The 20,680-nt window shown below is 43.4% G+C and overlaps 1 protein-coding gene across 2 annotated transcripts in view; it reads right to left on the bottom strand.

The window, feature by feature from the left end:
• Nucleotides 1-20,680, bottom strand: part of LOC126260195 (alpha-tocopherol transfer protein-like) — a 131,296-nt gene that overhangs the window by 23,427 nt on the left and 87,189 nt on the right. Inside the window, exons 1-4 of one of the 2 annotated variants that reach the window (XM_049957475.1) lie at nucleotides 19,662-19,779; nucleotides 10,586-10,745; nucleotides 9,260-9,416; nucleotides 3,433-3,682 (exon numbers count right to left, since the gene is read on the bottom strand). In XM_049957475.1, the coding sequence (XP_049813432.1) occupies nucleotides 3,433-3,682; nucleotides 9,260-9,416; nucleotides 10,586-10,724 (546 nt within the window). In that variant the 5' untranslated portion in view covers nucleotides 10,725-10,745; nucleotides 19,662-19,779. Of the gene's footprint in view, nucleotides 1-3,432; nucleotides 3,683-9,259; nucleotides 9,417-10,585; nucleotides 10,746-19,661; nucleotides 19,780-20,680 lie in introns of those variants that run through there. The other variant, XM_049957474.1, reaches the window with a different exon arrangement.

Below are 20,680 nucleotides of genomic sequence, written 5' to 3'. Positions count from 1 at the left end.
TACCTGAATAGAGTTGGAAATAATTCAGCTACAAACATTCTCCGCTAGCCACAGTTCGCGGCCTGACGGAGGACCCCTGTACTATCAGTAATCATTTCCCTTTCCGTCCCACTCGCAAACCCAGCGAGCTCTACTTACTCGCACTTATATTCGTGGTCCTTGCGCGAAATGTACGTTGGCGGTAGTAGGATCGTTCTGTAGTCAGCTTCCTCTGCCGTTTCTTTAAATATTTCCAATAGCGTTCCTCTAAAAGAACATCGCCTTCCCTCCAGTGATTACGATTTGAGTTCCCGAAGCATCTCCGTAATATGTGCGTGTCGATCGAAAGCACCGGTAAAAAATTTAGCAGCCCACATAATTGTTTCGATGTCCTCCTGTAATCCGACCTGGCTGGATCTTAGCCACTCGAGCCGTACTCAAGAAACTGTCCCAATATACTGATGTCGAATCCTTCTCCACTGCAATCCTTATAGCCTCATTCCACTTCCTGTCGCTCTGTAACGAAATGACAAGACGTTTAATCGCCATATCTGTGTCAGGTTGCACACTATTAATGCTGTATTCGAACATCGTGGGATTTTTTCTCGTCTGCCTCAACTTACACTTTTCTACATTTAGACCCAGCTGTCATTAATCACACCAATCAGAAATTTTGTCTGAGTCATCTTGTATCCTCCTACAGTCATCCAAGGACGACACCCTCCAGTACACTACAACATCGTCAGCAAACAGCTTCAGACTGCTGGCCATCCTATCCGTCAGATTATTTACGTATATAAAGAATAGTGGCTGTCCTATCACTCTTCCTTGGAACACGTTACATGGTTTTGATGTTGATACTGCTGTTGGCTATAAGCTATATTCTCATATCAGTAGATTCATACCAAAACAATTCGATTTATGAGATTAATATCCGGCATCCAAAATATTGGCCTTCGATCCTGCTCTACTACTTTTGCATCCATACCACGTTTCACGCATCGTATGTGGGAGAACCTACCTTCTAACGTGAAATACAGCACTGCTGATACATATAATGTTATTTCTTGACTACATATAAGGGTGCTGACTGTTAAAACAGACTGTAAAATCATTAAATTTCTCTCTGACCGCGAATGATATAATTTTCTTCCGTAATAATCGGCAACCAATTGAACAAAACACTAATTGCGTCATATTTTTTTAAGGCAACTGCTGTGCTTTTTCTTCACATCGGAAATCTAGTTATTCCAGTCACACCGCCCCTCCCCCCCTCGTGCAATCCGACTTCTCCTTTGTGTTATCTATACTTGATTCACACAGCCAAAGAGAAAGACTGGACTTGATGGAAACTCAAGAAGTAGTAATACTTCTTCACACAGGGAAAGTAAATTTATTTTCGTACAATTTCAAATACTTACGGAAAATACTGAAATAAATGTAAGATAAAATAAAAATATATACAGGGTGGTCCATTGATCGTGAGCGGGCCGAATATCTCAGGAAATAAACGTCAAACGAAAAAACTACAAAGAAAGAAACTGGCTAACTTGAAGGGGGAAACCAGATGGTGCTATGGTTGGCCCGCAAGATGGCGCTGCCATAGGTCAAACTGAAATCAACTGCGTTTTTTTTTTAATAGGAACCCCAATTTTTTATTACATCTTCGTGTAGTACATAAAGAAATATGAATATTTTAGATAGACCACTTTTTTCTCTTTGTGATAGATGACGCTGTAATAGTCACAAACATATGGCTCACAATTTTAGACGAACACTTGGTCACAGGTAGGTTTTTTAAATTAAAATACAGAACGTAGGTACGTTTGAAAATTTTATTTCGGTTGTTCCAGTGTCATACATATACCTTTGTGAACTTATCATTTCTGAGAACGCATGCCGTTACAGCGTGATGAACTGTAAATACCATATTAATGTAATAAATGCTCAAAATGATCCGTCAACCTCAATCCATTCGGCAATACGTGTGACGACATTCCTTTCAACAGCGAGTAGTTCGCCTTCCGTAGTGTTCGCACATGCATTGACAATGCGCTGACGCATGTTGTCAGGCGTTGTAGGTGAATCACGATACCAAATATCCTTCAACTTTCCCCACAGGAAGAAATCCGGGGACGTCAAATACGGTGAACGTGCGGGCCATGGCATGGTGGTTCGACGACCAATCCACCTGTCATCAAATATGCTATTCAATACAGCCTCAACCGCATGCGAGCTATGTGCCGGACATCCATCATGTTGGAAGTACATCGCCATTCTGTCATGCAGTGAAACATGTTGTAGTAACATTGGTAGAACTGTACGTAGGAAATCAGCATACATTGAACCATTTAGATTGCCATCGATAAACTGGGGGCCAGTTATCCTTCCTCCAATAATGCCGCACCATACATTAACCCGCCAAGGTCGCTGATGTTCCACTTGTCGCAGCCATCGTGGATTCTCCGTTGCCCAATAGTACATATTGTGCCGGTTTACGTTACCGCTGTTGGTGAATAAGGGTTCGTCGCTAAATAGAACACGTGCAAAATATCTGTCATCGTCCCATAATTTCTCTTGTGCCCAGTAGCAGAACTCTACACGACGTTCAAAGTCGTCGCCATGCAATTCCTGGTGCATAGAAATATGGTACGGGTGCAATCTATGTTGATGTAGCATTCTCAACACCGACGTTTTTGATATTCCCGATTCTGGCGCAATTTGTCTGCTACTGATGTCCGGATTAGCCGCGACAGGAGCTAAATCACCTACTTCCTGTTTCCTAAAATAACGTAACTATCCGGCGAACGGTCCGGACACTTGGATGATGTCGTCCAGGATACCGAGCAGCATACATAGCACACGCCCGTTGGGCATTTTGATCACAACAGCCATACATGAACACTATATCGACCTTTTCCGCAATTGGTAAACGGTCCGTTTTAACACGGGTACTGTATCACTAAGCAAATACCGTCCGCACTGGCGGAATGTTACGTAATACCACGCACTTACACGTTTGTGACTATTACAGCACCATCTGTTACAAAACGAAAAAAGTTGTCCAAGTGGAACATTCATATTTCTTTACGTACTACACGAATATGTAATAAAATTTGGGGTTCCTATTTAAAAAAACGCAGTTAATATCCGTTTGACCTATGGCAGCGCCATCTAGTGGGCCAAGCATAGCGATATTTTATCATAAACCGTAGGGGTTCTAACCATCGCACTATGCTGCATGCATCTTACTGTTGACACTCCTCGCAAATAATGCGATAATTAAAACCTTCTGTAGAAGTGCACAAAGAGCCTGAAACCACTTAAGGAAATAATATTTCTGTTTTAGAGTTAGTTGCTGATTATTTCGATACATACGACTACAGTTGCTAAAGGTGGATAAAATGCTAATTTTCCTTCCGTTTGCCGGACCTGACGGAGGGCTGCACTCACCCTGTAGATCATCTCGAGTCCGCGCAGCAGCCCGATGCCCGTCTTGAGAACGTGCCCCGCCTGCACGTTCTTCATGTCGAGGATCATGATGTCGCCCAGCGAGTAGTCCTCGCGCAGCATCAGCTCCGACCACAGCAGGATGGCTCTGCTCATGACGAGCGGGTCGTAGTCGTCCGGGTTCTCGCAGATGTTCGTCGTTACCGACACCCGAAGGCAGCTGTCCGTGAGCCGCGGCATCGGGAACATCGTGCTGCAAGGAAACGTCGATCGGCGGAATAGAAAACTATTGTCTTCGTGCCAGATGAACCACAATATATTTCAAACATGTCCTCGCGCTGCAATAAATGGATTCATTACGTTTATAACAATTGAGTAAGAAATTTTTGGATCTAAATCGTTATAGATCAATGGTATTCCTGCGTGATAGCACTCCAAGCCGAGGTTTTGAATCTCGGTGGTGGAAGACATTAAAGTTCCGCCTCTATTCCTTGGCAGGCAAGAAGAGGAAAGGTGATGCCATAGAATTCCTGATGACCAGACACCATGTCAGTATCCTGGATTAAATTGAAAATCTGTCTGTAGTTTGTAAAAAAATGAGGGCACATTACACTGTTGACGATGATCCGCCTGTCACTTGGAGACGTTATCTTAATGGCCGCCTTGGTGATATTCGAGAGAAGCAGAATATGTGGCGACATCAACTTGCACCGTGCCCCTTCTCTCATCAGCATACGACACTGACATGGCGCCACACTCCACACAAATCCATTATGACCACCTACACTTAAGAGTTGTGCTCTACATAAACTACTGTTCAGTAATTTTGGTACAGGACATAAATGTCGTACTAAACGGTTAGATTACCGGTGGTATTGGTAGCAATTGTAGGGAAACAAACAAATAAATGTGTGGGAGAGAAACTGGGAGTCGACGACTACTCTTCGTTGTTCGTTTGTTTGTTTGTTTACCTGTTTTGCACATAATGAGTACAGCACATTGTTCAGTGTTAGTCCATTGTGTATTTTATATCATTACAAAATACAAATTGCATTCTGTAAGTAATAAAAATTACTTGGCCGCGTTTCATTTGCGCTCTCATGTAACCAAAGCAATTACTTTTGATGCAAGTGTAATTTTCATGCACAAACATAAAAAAGATCTGTATAGTTATTGTTATTTTGTAGTTGACAGTATGTTCTTCATAATTCAGAAGCAAGCATTTCCTGTTATTATTGATACATGCAAAAGTTGTTTATGAATAACGGAAACATGTTTTATACAGACTCAGCGAAGTACTGATGCTACTTTTGACTTACTTTTGTTTACCGTTTTTTTAACTTTATCTATTTTTAAGAAATTGCTTTTTTAGCGCTATATGACTTTCCTGTAGTCCTTCAATATCCCTCTGCCTAAAGTTACAAATCAACTGTTATCGAATAAAATTTGAATCAAAAACTGACAATTTTAGTTTTACTATACTTACTGTTTACGCGACCCCTTCATGTATCCTTAGTTTCAGGACGTTTCACCGCTTCCGGTTTCGAGGAGAATCTACGAGAGTTGTTAAAGATGTAGGTTCCGATCGGTAGCGGAATGGAAACCACAGTGAAAATCCGTAACCTTTTATATGTGAGAAAGTATCACCACAGCTGTATATTGAGAATGTGAGAAAGTATCACCACAGCTGTATATTGAGAATGATTGTATTGTCTCACATGACTGGTTTCGGCAGCACGTTATCGCCGTCCTCAGGCCCCATTACTGCCAAAAGAATTTTAGATTTCCTTGGCACACTTATTGTGGAGTCATTACTAGTACACGTTGGCTAGGTCTCCTTAAGAGTCTCTACTCGACTGGTCCAATACAGACTCCTGAGCAGAGCTAGCCCACGTGAACAACTAACACAGACTCCACAAAAAATGTGCCAATGAAATCTAAGACACTTTTGGCATTGGTGAGGCCTGAGGACGGCCGTAATGTGCTGCCGAAACTAGTCATTCTCAATATACAACTGTGGAGGTATTTTTTCTCGTATATATCATCACCTGAAGACACTCGTCCATGCGAGAGGATGGACAACCATAAACCGTTGTGTTTTATTTGCCGCACTTAGCTACACCTTCCAGCTACTTCTTTACTTAGTCACCTCTCAGACTTTCCACTACACTAGTCATAGAACCCAGACGCTTATGTTTCCAACCAATTCTCTACACTGGTCTGCAGCTCACTGTCCGTGATAAAATGTTTAGTTTCCAGAGCCAGCGGTTGACGTGAGCAGAGATGAAAATCAGAGGGAGCCACATCTGGGCTACATGATCGGTGATCAAACACTTCCCATCGAAAATGCTGCAGGAGCGTCTTTATTGCCCCTGCAGTGTGCGCCAGGGAATTATTGTAGTGCCCGCATCTCGTGGTCGTGCGGTAGCGTTCTCGCTTCCCACGCCCGGGTTCCCGGGTTCGATTCCCGGCGGGGTCAGGGATTTTCTCTGCCTCGTGATGGCTGGATGTTGTGTGCTGTCCTTAGCTTAGTTAGGTTTAAGTAGTTCTAAGTTCTAGGGGACTGATGACCATAGCTGTTAAGTCCCATAGTGCTCAGAGCCATTTGAACCATTTGAACCAATTATTGTCGTGAAGAGGGAAATGCATGACAGTTATGTCACGTGGGGTTACATGAAAACAGGGGAAATCCTTCGGTAGGCACCCACAGTTAGCGGGAACCACTATTTTCTAGGCATCTTTACGTTCTCACTGAGCGCTGAGAACTGCAAAAAGCAACGTGGTGCCATTGGCGGGCGTACTAGATACATTGCCCAACACATCTGTGCAAAGCTACATCGGGTTTTCACCATGACTTGCGTCTCGTGACCTGTCGGAACTTGATTTCTGGACAGCCCGCGTACTAAGATACTGATTGCAAACGCAATTAAAGCAGTCGAAATGAGGTAACACCCGACATGTACGCAAAACACCTAACATACAGGTAAAGTGGTTACGATCTTAGCTGATCACATTTGCTAGTAAAGCTACAGTAGTCTACGTTTACTTATCACAGTCTACGGTAGCCTGCGGTAATTTTACAACTCTATGCACACTCAGTAGGTACACTTGGGATACAACTCTCACACACCGCAAGGAAGGGGCTCATTGTAAGCGGAGGAAGAAACCGTTGCACCAAGCGACTCACACTGGACTCGCATTCGGAAGGACGACGGTTCAATCCCGCGTCCGGCCATCCTGATTTAGGTTTTCCGTGATTTCCCTAAATCGCTCCAGGCAAATGCCCGGATGGTTCCTTTGAAAGGGCACGGCCGATTTCCTTCCCCATCCTTCCCTAACCCTATGAGACCGATAACCTCGCTGTTTGGTCTCTTCCCCCAAACAACCAACCAACCAACCAAGCGACTCAGATACCGCAAATGTTTGCTAGCTGCGACATTTGGCGACTCCACACAGCAGACAGTGGGCATTTCTCAACTGGTCTGACACACAACCTCATCCGCCACGTCATGTCACGTGGCGTGATGCCATGGTCTCTGCTGAGATAAAACTGCCTGCAAGCTCACAACAAGCTAGTGTCGTATTCAGTCTACATGCATACAAAAACTCACCGGCAACCCTCTTGGTGACGTCCTACGCTGAGAGCTTGGGTTACGTTTGGTATTTGAGCCTGGGAAAATTCTTCGTAGCGGTATGACAGATTTAGGCCACATTGACGGTCTTACAGCTTTACACAGTTCATTCCTTGCGTAACCGTAGCCACCTAGTAGTTTGTGTTGTCCCGTAACTCTGTACTGAAATTGTAACTAGCACTGTTCAAATAAATGGAACAGAAGATCTATTCAAATAAAAGACTGCCGGGCTAGCCAGAGCCTATCTATCCTTATCTGTACAAATTCAAAAGTACGGTGTTCGGTCCTCCGTTATCAGTAGGAATTCTTCCTGTTAGTAATCACGACACCCTGCTTTGGCAATGATTGGCTGAGTATGCCAGTGCGAAAGTTGGAAGAAGACAAAAGAAACCACCTCCAGAAAAGCAATGTGTAGTAGAGATCTACTACTTCGGGCTAACGCTTTAGTTTACTTGTACATTAACTTTCTTCATGGATGAAACTTTTGGAAACTAACATACACTATGTGATTAAAACTATCCGCACATCTCCAAAAACCTACTGCCAGGTACTCCGTATCAGCGACCTCAGTGGTCATTAGACATTGTGAGAGAGCAGAATGGGGCGCTCCGTGGCACTCACGGACTTCGAACTTGGTCAGGTGATTGGGTGTCACTTGTGTCGTACGCCTGTATGCGAGATTTCCCCACTCCTAAACTTCCCTAGGTTTCCTATGTGATAGTGAAGTGGAAACGTGAAGGGACACGTACAGCGCAAAAGCGTACAGGCCGACCTCATCTGTTGACTGACAGAGCCCGCCGACAGTTGAAGGGTGTCGTAATTTGTAATAAGCAGACATCCATCCAGACCATAAAACAGGAATCCCAAACATCCGCTGCATGTACTATGGCAGTTATACGGGAGGTGAGAAAACTTGGATTCCATAGTCGAGGGGCTGCTCATAAGCCTTACATCAAGCCGGTAAATGCCAAACGGCGCCTTGCTTGGTGTAAGGAGCGTAAACATTGGACGACTGAACAGTGGAGTGGCAAATCACGGCACACAATGTGGCGATCCGATGGCAGGGTGTGGGTATGGCGAATGCCCGGTGAACGCCATCTGCCACCATGTGTAGTGCTGACAGTAAAATTCGGAGGCGGTGGTGTTATGGTGTGGTAGTGATTTTCATGGAGAGGGCTTGCACCCCTTGTTGCTTTGCGTAGCACTATCACAGCACAGGTCTACAATGATGTTTTGAGCACCTGCTTGCTTTCCACAGTTGAAGAGCAATTCGGGGATGGTTAAGGCGTCTTTCAACACGATCGAGCACCTGTTCAAAAAGCACGTTCTGTGGCGGAGTGGTTACACGACAATAACATCCCTGTAATGGACTGGCCTGCACAGATTCCTGACCGGAATCTTATAGAATACCTTTGGGATGTTATGGAACGTTAACCTCGCGCCAGGCCTCACCAACCGACATCGTTACCTGTCTTCTGTGCAGCACTCAGTGAATAATGGGCTACCATTCTACTAGAACCATCCAGTACCTGATTGAACGTATGCCAGCGAGAGGCTGCCCTCAAGGCTAAGGGTAGGCCTATAACATACTGAATGCCAGAATAACCGATGGAGGGCGCCATGAACTTGTAAGTCATCACATATTGTATAGATATAAGTCAATTGCAAAAGAAGTTGCAAACAACATTGTGTTCAGGGCAACCGCAGCTGTGAAAGTACTTTTTGTAAACAGCTGTATGCGGTTTTTATTCGACAAGACGCAAAAGAAGTAGTATATACTGCATCAAAATTCTGTTAACTGCGATGAAGACTTATTAATTACTTACGTCTTTGCTAGCGAAGGTTTTCTTCTCCTTGGACTACAAGAGCATGGCCTATTATAGCCAAAACGAAAAGATGCTCTAGTAATTGCCACAGTAGTGCTAGCACTACTAAGCTGCACTAGGAATTCAAAACAGCAATAAAACTAAACGGCTCTTCCATACTTCACACAAAATCAAGAAGTTTTAAAGCCTATGCACGGTATCACGCTGCAATAACACACGAGTATAGTGGTTGCAAAACAGTCCATTGCTCTCTGCCTCGGTGGGAACTAAACAACTAGATTAGATGAATCAGTGCACAGCGCTCTACCACAACAAGACACTTCAGAAATGCAGTGGAAATGGTCAACATCGTATCAGAACTACAATACTTACATGAATTTCTTACACACTCCTATGATTTCCCTGGGATTCCTGTTCATGAGCAGCTCTGGGTATCTGTTCTTGAGGGAGAAGTAGGCGTCTACGGAGGTCTTGACACGCTCCAGACTACACTTACAGTTGATGTACATGCGCTCGAGCCGAGCGTCATCTGTAAAAGAAATACATGTAGAAAACATACAGTACAGTTCATATACTGTTAACTAGAGTAATTACAGAATGAAGAATTCAGTCCAATCCAAACTGAATTTAGTTTTTTGAATTTCTTGTACATACGCAGTTTTGAAGGGAATAGCATTACATGAGGAGACGTATCACAGAGTACGACAACTGGAAAGCATGTCATGGAAAATAAGATGTAAGAAGTGTAGGAAATAAAAACATTAAAAACGAGTTTAATATATATTTGTTGCCTTTTAGTTTTGTTTAGTTTTGTTTTTGTAGAAAATCTCTATGTTCATTTAAATATTCAGTACAGTATGTAAGTTTTTATACAGATTGACCCTACCACGAAACGATCGTAGGATTTTTCATCTGATTCTATGAACTAGTCGAAAGACGTTACCTGAAATCTAGGTAGAGGTTACAATCATGTCACCGCGAATCTTAGGCCACAAATTACTGGAAGCTGAATTGAGACGTCAAGTTGTCATGAATCGTTTACAACTGACACCATACCGCAGACAACAGAGACTCGTGTGGTGTAGAGACACAGGCAACATCTAGCGGCTTTCTGCAGTGTTCCATGACGAGTTTTGTTTCTGTTTCCGCTTGCGAAATAGACGCCAACGCGTCCGTGTACGACCTGTGAAAGATTAGAAGAGGCAGCGATTCACGAGGTCCATCGGCTCCTGGAATCATGACGTGGGGCTCTATGAATTATACTACAGGGCTAATTTCGTAGTTACTGTAGTGACCACTCGCCAGTATGTGGCAAGAATGGTAGCCCCTGTTGTCATACTCTTCATGAACAGGTACATTCTAGCAGGATAATGCTACATATCAGTCTACAGTTCACAAATACTTTGAGAAAACTGCAGAAATTTGACTGGACTGCCCAGTCTTCTGAGTTATCACCAATAGAGAATGTGTGGGATGCCACGGAAAGACATATACTTCCATATTTTTCTCCAGCCAGCCACCATCATGAACTGATACAAAATGTGTTTCAACTGTGCCAAGAAATTCGCCAATATGACAGTCTGAGACTGTTTGTTTCCAGGTCACAAGGTATACAAGAGTGTGTTCGTGCCTGTGGGGTCGAACCTGGTACAGATGTTGATGACGATGTGTGTAGAGAGATCAGATTGGACTGGTTACCTATATTTTGTGGTAAGTGCGGCTGCATTTTCAGCCACTTCCGTATCACCATGATGGCCACCCTGATGTCGTTTTCGCTGGTCCCCAGCTGCTTCCGCACGTAGGCCACCTGCTCCGGAGTAGGGAGTCCAGTCTTCATCTTGCTGGTTCAGGGTCTCAGCTGTGCAGAAAACAAACGTTATTAATTAGTTTCGCTGATGGAAAGTTGCTCCTGCAGGGTGGATCAACGGCGTGTGAAATGGACAATTTTATCCGAGGACAAGGCAAACGGTATCTAAACGTTTTGCATGCTCATTTTTAACTTTACTCTAGGGAAACTGTGTTAGCCTTTTGTGGGATGTTGCTGGTGTTACTATGCTATCGAAGGGTGGTGCGCTTAACTTCAGTTTCTTCACTGCCGTGATAGTGCAATGTGATCATCACGTTACATCGATGTGTCAGGGCATGAAATTTATCTCAGGTGTCCAACAGATTTGTGCGTTACTTCTTTACCGAAAATGTAGCGGACGCGTGAAGTGACATCAGCATATCTATCGGTCTGCACCACCGATGATAACATTCACCCACTCTATAGACTTAAGACTGATACAGTTGGGCTGTATATGCAGATTAATATTGATTATTTGTAATCATGGTAGTCTCGACTGCAATTACGTATTTGAGGAACGGGTGTCAGAATATACGAAGCTAATTTTGAAAACTGTCGATAGCGCTAGCATTCTCTTCTAACCAATACCTCACGACTCAGTATAGTGCTTCAGTATCTTCCATTATAGAGACTGGTAATGTACTGGTCACTAATCTCCAAATGATCGGCAGCAATAGTTTGCAACGCTGCTGTTTGTTTAGTGTTGAGTGTAACTTGTCTCTTAGTCCAACTATAGGCGGCATACACGTTGGAATGTTTCGTCTCACCAGTTCACTACTGCCATAGTGTGGCAATTTGTTTGTTACACTCTAAAAGCATGATGCAATGGTACTTTCGCTGCTGCTACGTACAAAGTGCTTGGAATATATTTGTCAGCCGGTTTCTTGTAGAACGCTCCGAAGATATATAGAACATATAGCAAAGGGTATTCCTGCATTGATTATTACATTTTTCATTTACATTCCATATCCCTTCTGTATCCTGTTTACTTAAATGTGTGAACTAACGTGTAGTGAATAGTTTCGTATCTCTCGCATCATGAACTGTAGTTCAAGGTGCTCATTATTCTGACACTATTTTTACATGTCCCTGTGTCTGCTGGATAATTTTGTGGAACATGTTTTACATATGTATCAAAATACACTGTCTGCCAAAAAGTGTGAAGCACCCAGAAGTGTAATACTGAACTAAATGAAATCTCACTGCCAGGGAGAGTATGTGATGTTATTTCAGAGATTAAAAAACCAAGTCAAATTTACAAATAACTTGGCAGTACGAGGTCACTTATCAATAAGAACTTGCACCCCTCTAGGCTAGAAGCATGCTCGATTGGGCAAGCCGGCTCAGAACTGTTGTAGCTGGTCTTTCATATCCTGGATACTGCTACTGGGATGGATATGACGTCCAGGTTGGTCCAGCACACGTTCTATCGGGAACAGGGCTGGGGATTTTACTGCCCACGCATGGGTCGGTATTCCTACTCCAGCTACCATGTTGGTCCCCTCCCACCAAATCAATCAATCCAGCAGCTGCTAATCTCCGATCTTTGCTGTGGGATGACACAGAATATTGCAGGATGTCCATCATTGGTTCTCGGGTCACAGGTAAGGTGTGAACGGGTTATATGTGTGGTGGTCAGATGTGGTCGACCGTAACCTTTACGTCTGCCCTGATGTCCTCATAAAGTCCAGCACTGGGCAACTGTCACATCCGCATGCCCCACGCATCTTGATACCGCACGATTCGACCAGCCGGTGAAATGGAGACCCACAACAGGACCTCTTTCAAACTGTGTCAGGCACTGATAACGCTGTCTCATACGTGGCGTGACTTTCCGTGTTCTCCACAGTGACCACTGAACATCTGTCTCGGTTTGCGTCTCTTATATTACCTACCCATCCTAGTAAAAACACTGGGCACGAACAGCATCATTGCACCCTGATTACTCTGTTACAGGAATTTGCAACTCCAATCATTTACAAACTTGCCGATGGCGTGAACGTCCACCAAGCTACATAGACGTTGGACCATTTTTTCTAGGTGCTTACCTTTTTTGTCAGGCGATGTAGTTTGCAATAATATCCTTCTACATAAGTCGTCTCTGATTTTTTTTATTTTTTCAGGAGGAGAATGAAATTTTGCTGAACATACTTGGAACGTTTAGCTACAGGAAGGTATATGAAGGTATTCTCTTTCATTTACTGGTGAGCCATAACCGACCGTGAAGCAGATGGCAGGTTGCGACAACGGTCGGCGATGACTCTGCCACATCGATTCACAGAAAGTTGGTCCCTGTTTATGGGAGGACACAGTGGATCACAGCAGTATCCAGCGAAGGTTGCAGATGTTTGGAAAAGGTGGTTTTTCTCTACTGGATAATCCACGATGTGATAGACCATCGAAGGCAGTGAGTGATGTGAATGAGGAGATCAGTGATCAAACCACCCAAATTGACAGATGTGTGATGACACGGCAGCTTGCTGAAGTGATTCGTTTGCCATTGGGTAGTGTGATAACACTCGTACAGTCACAAGGGTACAGAAAATTCTGTGCACGTTGAGTGCCTAGATTATTGACAAGAGAAATGCAAACGATGAGGAAGAAAGTGTGCTTGGGTCTCATGAAGACCTTTACTGAAGAGTGCAAACAGTGTTTTGACGGCGTCATTACACAGGATGAAACATGGTTGTTTTTGTCCGAGCCTGAGAGGAAAACCCAATCCATGGAGTGGCGTCATCCGGGTTCACCCCGGTAGAAGAAACCAAGACTTCCACGAACAGCAGGCCGAAAGGTGATGGCTTCCTTCTTCTGGGATCAGTGTGGTGTCATTTTCATTGACTTTTTGGAACCTGGCTCCACAATTAACCAGGACCGTTACTGTTTGTCATTGGACAAGCTGCGACGTACCACCAAGACCCACAGACCACGGCTTCAGGGTCAGCTCATCACACTACACCATGACAATGCCAAACCCCAAACAGCCCTTATGACGCAGGAGAAAATAATTGGGATTTTTACATCTTTGTTCGCCTGAAGGCCCACCTCCGCGGTAAAACATTTGATAGTGAGAAAGACCGTATTTCCTGTGTCAAGCAATGGTGTAAAAGTCAATGCCAGAATTTCATCAAAGTGTATTTACATCATGGAAAGAACGTTGGGCCAGATGTGTCACAGCTGATGGAGTCTACACTGAGTAGGGTAAATGTAATAGCTAGATGTTCCACATATGTTCACAAAAAATTTCATTCTCCTCCTGCAAAAAATAATAAAATTAGAGACGACTATGAAAAACTTTTTGATCGGCCTTTGTATGTTTTCGATTTCACTCTTAATGTTAGTATTTAGATTATCACAATGAATGTATTAAATAAATAAATTTCCGATGTGGGTGTGCACTCTACCATATAATTATACAAAGTGGGATGACACAACAGCAAGGCACAGGTTTTCAGTAGTTCCTATAAATCGCTTAACGCCAATACTGGGTTGGTTACTTCGAAAGGCCCAACTCTCTTCCACTTCTGGCTATTCTCTCTGTCTGTCTTTCTCTCTCTGTCTCTGTCTCTGTCTCTCTCTCTCTCTCTCTCGAATGACGTCTTCGTCGAAAGACTGTCATACCTTACGTTTCCTTCCTTGTAGCACAGATCTCGGTTAGGTTTTCCTTCTACCGATGTAGTACTGTACCTTCCAAACACTTGTAGTCGTCATTTCTATGATTTGCATTTGTATTCTCCATTTTAATGTGTCGCGCTCAATTTTTTGACGTCACGATCTGCATCAACAGAGTAGTTAGCTATAATGACCTCACTAAGAGTGTTTTGAGGCCTTACTAAAGAGGACGTAACTTTTTCTGTTTCGTCTTGGTTCAGACAAACAACACCTCCCATTCCGCAATGGGATGCTTTCCCGAATCGCTCCAGCTAAGCTGTTTGCCGTCGCGTTTCGTTGGCGTCTCGCCTGGCGAGTTGACTATTGGTTCCTCTACCTTATGCCGGCGTAGGTTTCCCGGGTGCGGCTGTCACTCTCGTAATGGCTAGGGGCCAGGTAACAACATAGGTACGTGCTGGTAACGCTGAGTATCAGAGAAACCAACTCGTTAGTGGTTCTTTCTAAATTCTGGCTTGCAGCTCACAGGAGAGCTTCAGACGGGTGTACAAGCGACATTTCAATAAAACAAAGTTACATGTCGAAGGAGCTTCTACCGTGAGCCACCACTTTATGGTTTATACTTCGTACATGTCCTTGCAGCACGCCTCTCACTCTTTCATAATGTCGCAGTATTCTAATATTACACATTAATATAATGAATGCTCGCAGTATCTTCCAATGAGTGTTTTAGAGGTAGAATGACTCATTAAAATGCATAGTGTTAGACATTTATTTTGTAATACTTAAGCTAACCATGTTACTTTCACTAAATCGATCAGCTTTTATAGCGTCAGCTGTCAGCGTCGATACTGCATTGATCTCATCGCGGTTTTTATAGTGTTTTTTGCGGTAAATCAGTAAATGTGCATTTTAGTAGTACACACCAGTACATCCAGATGTGCTACAATGCTCTTACTGCGCACAATGTGGCGGTGGGAAAATAAATCAGCAGCTTTCGTCGTTTCCCTACTATACTCGTGAATGGTGCGCTAAAGGAATAGCCTTCAGCAACGTTACTTTCGCGATCAGTGTATGACATTTACGGTGGCGTACTAATGTTTTACTTATCAGGTTTCGGGTAGTGACATGGTGGAATGTTAGTAAACATTGAAACAGTCACTTTAATGCTGGGAAACATCTTTGTTATACCAATTCGCATTAGTCCCTGATTCAGTGGTCTGCCATCTGTGTTCACAAATTAAAGTGTGCAGCCGATTAGTCTTAGCATATCGTCATTGTACCTGATACCAACAAAACTAGCAGGCAGAACTTTCAGACACCCACAAGCTGATGTAAGCTGCGGAAAAGTGGAGACATTTTAGCGGGGCAGGTATCCATGTAGGAGACATCCGACACACAGTCACACGATGTTTGCAAGAGAGTTCCAATGTGTAAGGGAAACAATGGTACCAGAAAATAACAATCGAGAAGGATGGTGACTTCTATAGATAAACGACTTGGAAGAAGTAGCCTTCCATCACTGTTCGATACGTTGCACAACAAAAGACGACGCTGAGCACAGTATTGCCTGGGGGAGCTGCCAAGCACAGGTAGTACGAGCTTTAAATCCAACTGACTTCAGACATGGTGCTGCGTTAATCCAGTTCAGTTGTACACATTTTGGACGAAGTCTGTTTCATTAATCAGGGAATGCTCAATTATCACAAAAATTTGGGAATTGTTGAGGATTCTAGCGCTACAGTTGTGAAGCACCATCGGCACAAACATATTCTTAATTGATTCCTACCCCTAACTCTTGTTGATATTTTGGCACGTATGAAACCCCAGCATACTTTAGCATCTTTCTCGTGAACCTTGTATCAAAATTACCCGAAAGGCGGGTAGAAAGTGTAAGACCGATTTCGTGGCCAACTGATTTATTTGATATGACTCCACTTTATCTATTCATGTGAGCTCATGTGGAAAGTATTGTGTACAAAACAGTAGTAGAGACGGAAGAGCGTCTCCTGGCAAGAATTCTCCTATATTTTTGTTGCGTCGCTGTCTCATTTCGATTCCTCATATAGAGAAGAGGACGTCTTGGTGTCTATCGATGGTCAGCTTAAAAATGTTAATTCTGTTGTTAGATCTCCAACTGGACCGGAGATTTCTATTTTCTGGCAGTATACGTAACTCACCGTTATTCGTATAAGTAAAACACTCAAGTTACAACGTGGTACGGAGTGCACATTGAATATTATGTAAAGCTATAAGATAATGGGAGAGCAAATTATCAGAGACGTAAAGAACAATACCACTGACCCTACAAAAAAATCTCAAGTTAAAACTAACTTTCGGTAACTATGACCAATGTACGAGGGTTAAGTCAATTATTATCCGCAATTTAGTTATACTTTTGTTTATTTTGGTAGTACCGTCGTTTTACATTGATGACGCATGCTTTGTTTATTTGTTGTTATATCTTTGCAATTTTCGAGCTGCTAGGTTAGTTTCGTTACCGCTGCCGTGCTTTTAATCATGGCTGTTCCGCTGTCTATTTGCACCAAAGAAGAGCAAGGTTCAGTGATCAGTTTTTTGTGGTCGGAAGGCTTATCAGGGACCGAAATTCATCGAAGACTCGGTGCAGTATGTGAACAGTGTTTTGTCAGAACGGAGTGTCTACGAATGGATTGAAAAATTCCGAACTGGTCGCGCAAGTGTTACGCACGATGAAGAAGCCGGACGCCCGTTTACCGCCACAAATGAAGAAACCATTGAGCGTTCGATTGAAATGATTCTCTTATACAGACGATTAACTATTGACGAAGTGGCACATCGTCTGCAAATTAGTCACGGTTCTCCCTACGAGATCATCATCAATAGACTCGCGTTTCATTAAGTTTGTGCAAGATGGGTCCAAAACAACTCACACAGTTGCGTAAACAAACGCGCTTGGATATCTGAAAAAAAAAAAACATTTGGATCGCTATGGTAACGAAGGGAACAACTTCTTAGATAGGATCATTACTAGTGACGATACATGGATCCAACATTACGAGCCGAAGAGTAAACGGAAAGCTATGGAATGCAAACAGCCAAATTCACCGTGCAAGAAAAAGTTCAAGACCCAACCGTCCGCAGGAAAACTGATGCTAACGGTTTTTTTGGACTCCCTGTACTGGAACATTATGGGGAAAGGGACACAACAATAAACAGTGTGCTTTCCAGTGAGATGCTTACTGCCACGCTAAATCCTACAAGTTGAAGCAGACGCCGAGGATTGCTGTCAAAAGGTGTTGTGTTGTTGCACGACAATGCCCGTCCGCATACTGCTGCCACATTGCTGAAACGCTCCAAAAACTCAAATTTGTAGTACTCGACCATCCTCCTTACAGTCCCGATCTTGCCCTTTCTGACTATCACTTGTTTGGTCCACTCAAATGGGCACTAAGGGGCCGTCGATTTGCCTCGGATGAAACAGTGAAAGAAGCGGTGCATTCCTGGTTCGCAGCTCAACCGGGAACCTTCTTTTATGAGGGCATCAGGAAGCTTGTACGACGATGGACCAAGTGCGTTGAAACGCAAGGAGACTGTGTCGAAAAATGATGCTCTTGTAATTTTCCTATTTGATTATAAGAAAATTTTATAACTACTTCCCGAACAATGTTTGATTTACCCTCGTACTTTTTCTGAAGTCTTTCATTAAACCACCTATAATCACTAATAATTTTTTTTGCAGAGTTCCACTGCACTTAGTATGCCAAGTGCATAGAGTATATTGGAGGCGCGTTTCTTTCGCCAAAATGTGGGGACAGTCTCATGTAAACAGGAGACTAGAAACTTCTGTCTCTATACTGTTCATTTTTGGAACACAACCTACGACCAGCTTAGAGACAGAAGTGATGACACTGTCTGCAAGACCTGACCATCATTTTGCGGGACAGTGCTCAAGCAGGTACAGTGCAAGCTGTTACTGATTTCTTAGACTGATGGGGAAGCTAAATATTATACCACCTACTGTACTCCCCTCACTTAAGCCCTTGTAAGTTCAACTAGATTTCTAAACTGAAGGAAACACTTTACGGCATTCGCTTCTGAACTGCTACAAATTCGCTGGGCAATAGACCGCGCCGCTCGAACTGTCAGCACAACTGGCACGCCTAAGAGTGTCCTACCACTTCCACACCGCTGGCAGCGGGTTATACACAATGCTGGTGACTATTTTAAAAGTAAGTAAAACCTTGAAACACGTATCTATATTGTACGAGCTGTAAATAAATAGTTGCCACTATTAAAGTTCTGTCATAATTGGTTTCGACCCATTGCTGGCCATCCTCAGATTCTGAAAAGCGGCATTTCGTGACCAAACTTTTGACAGAATTTGTTGACCAAATGAACATAATCTGAAGATGGCCACTGTCAGCACCGAAAGCTGTTATGATGGTGTCATAAGAAGTGACTGTGCCAAAAAAAAAGAATTATACTAATTTTTATAACAACAGAATCACTGAGCTCCTTTCATAGTCCTGTCGCAACACTCCAATACTTTTCCTTCGATATTTTTTCGATTACGGTGTCCGTTACCATAACGCTCGTGAGTAAAGTATCGATAGTTTTCGGTCGATACGTTTAATATATACTTTTTACTGTAATAATCATAAGTAAAGTATCGAGAATTCTCTTCCCATAACTTTGCGAGTTCAATACCTGCTGCTATGCTACCCAAGAGTTTCGTATAGATATTTATTGTGTTGGGAGAAGAGCCAACACCGTGTTACTAGAGGAGGCCGAAATGCACGCGTTTTATGTCACGCAGGCTGGCGTGAGGAGGGAAGGACTCTACTGACGTGAGGTCTGGAACATGAGAAGGAATGAGAATTCAGAAAGCGGACGTAATTAGTTTGGTACTTAACTTCAATCCATTAATCACGAACGTCGCTTTTGACGGTACATGAGTCACAATATTATCTGTTCAGAATACATTCGTAGTAACTGAATATGGCGCCTTGCTAGGTCGTAGCAAATGACGTAGCTGAAGGCTATGCTAAACTGTCGTCTCTGCAAATGAGGGCGTATGTAGTCAGTGAACCATCGCTAGCAAAGTCGGCTGTACAACTGGGGCGAGAGCTAGGGAGTCTCTCTAGACTAGCCCTGCCGTGTATTTTAGTTTAGTACACATGTGTAAAGTATCGTCACTTTGCTTAATAAAGTCTCGCTGCTTCTGACGCACACTTATGTGCAATGAACTTTTTTCTTAAAACTAAGTCATTACTACTTATAATACCTAGGAAACTAAGCAATGAAATTTTAGCGAACTACTGGAAGCGGAGCCAGACTTACTGTTGCAGTGTGCGGAAGACGGCCTGCTTAGCTAACCGGATAGGGCGCTGCAGGGTGCTAACGCCTGCTTCGTGCTACCTGCTGCTGGGGCGCGACCAGTGTGGGCTGCGCCGGCGCTGCTACTGGTGCCCCGTGCCTGGGACGCTGGGCTTAGGAAGGCGGCGCCACAAGGTCAGCGCGGCCCGCGCCGCTTCCTGGTCGACTAACGACCTTTCCCTCTCTCCCTCCCCACCGCGATCTGGCTGCTGCCGTCTGTGCTCACGCACGTACCAGGGGCAACGCTCGCCTGCTACTCGTTCGCTCCTTGCGTCTAGTGTAAATGCGGAGGAAGCGTTCAAAATCCAGCATTAGCATACTCTTTGACAATACTTGTCCTTGTTGTAGCCTCCATAGCGGTAGAATGGAAACGTCAGCTGTGAAATATTTACTACGGACAACAAGGGCCATTCTGTTATGACTTTTTTTCTTCTTGTTACCGATTTCGAAGCAAATACGACTTTTTCTTCAGGTTCGTCATCACTGCTGTCGACGTTAGCTATCACAGCAAAAATATCTTGTTGACGTCCCCAACTTACTCTAGTGAGATAACAGTAGCACTAAAGGATGCTGGGTGACATCATGTAGATATACGTGCCGTGAGACACCCGGGAGATGAAACAATAGTTGATTTTAAGTAAATAACATTAGTTATTATTATTATTATTATTGATTGTTATAATTATTTTTTGATTGTTATAATTATCATTGTACTACTGTTATAATCTCTATTTTTTTTCTTTAACATTAGAACTGTATAACACGTTGTATGTCCTTAATGTTCTGTAGAAACTGAAATTCGTTCAATCTGAGTATGCCTGGTTAGGTGTAAGAGAGGGCCTGAAGGCCCTAATCTTGCCAGGTAAAATAAATGCATAAATAAATAAATAAATGAATTAACACAACAAACAGTCTCTGATCTGTATAATTAAATGGCTCTGAGCACTATGCAACTTAACCTCTGAGGTCATCAGTCGGATCTG

Source organism: Schistocerca nitens, chromosome 5, assembly GCF_023898315.1.
Source record: "Schistocerca nitens isolate TAMUIC-IGC-003100 chromosome 5, iqSchNite1.1, whole genome shotgun sequence".
NCBI classification, from domain to species: domain Eukaryota; kingdom Metazoa; phylum Arthropoda; class Insecta; order Orthoptera; family Acrididae; genus Schistocerca; species Schistocerca nitens.
Note: the sequence above shows the minus strand (reverse complement) of the source record. Positions and strands in the feature narration are given on the sequence as shown.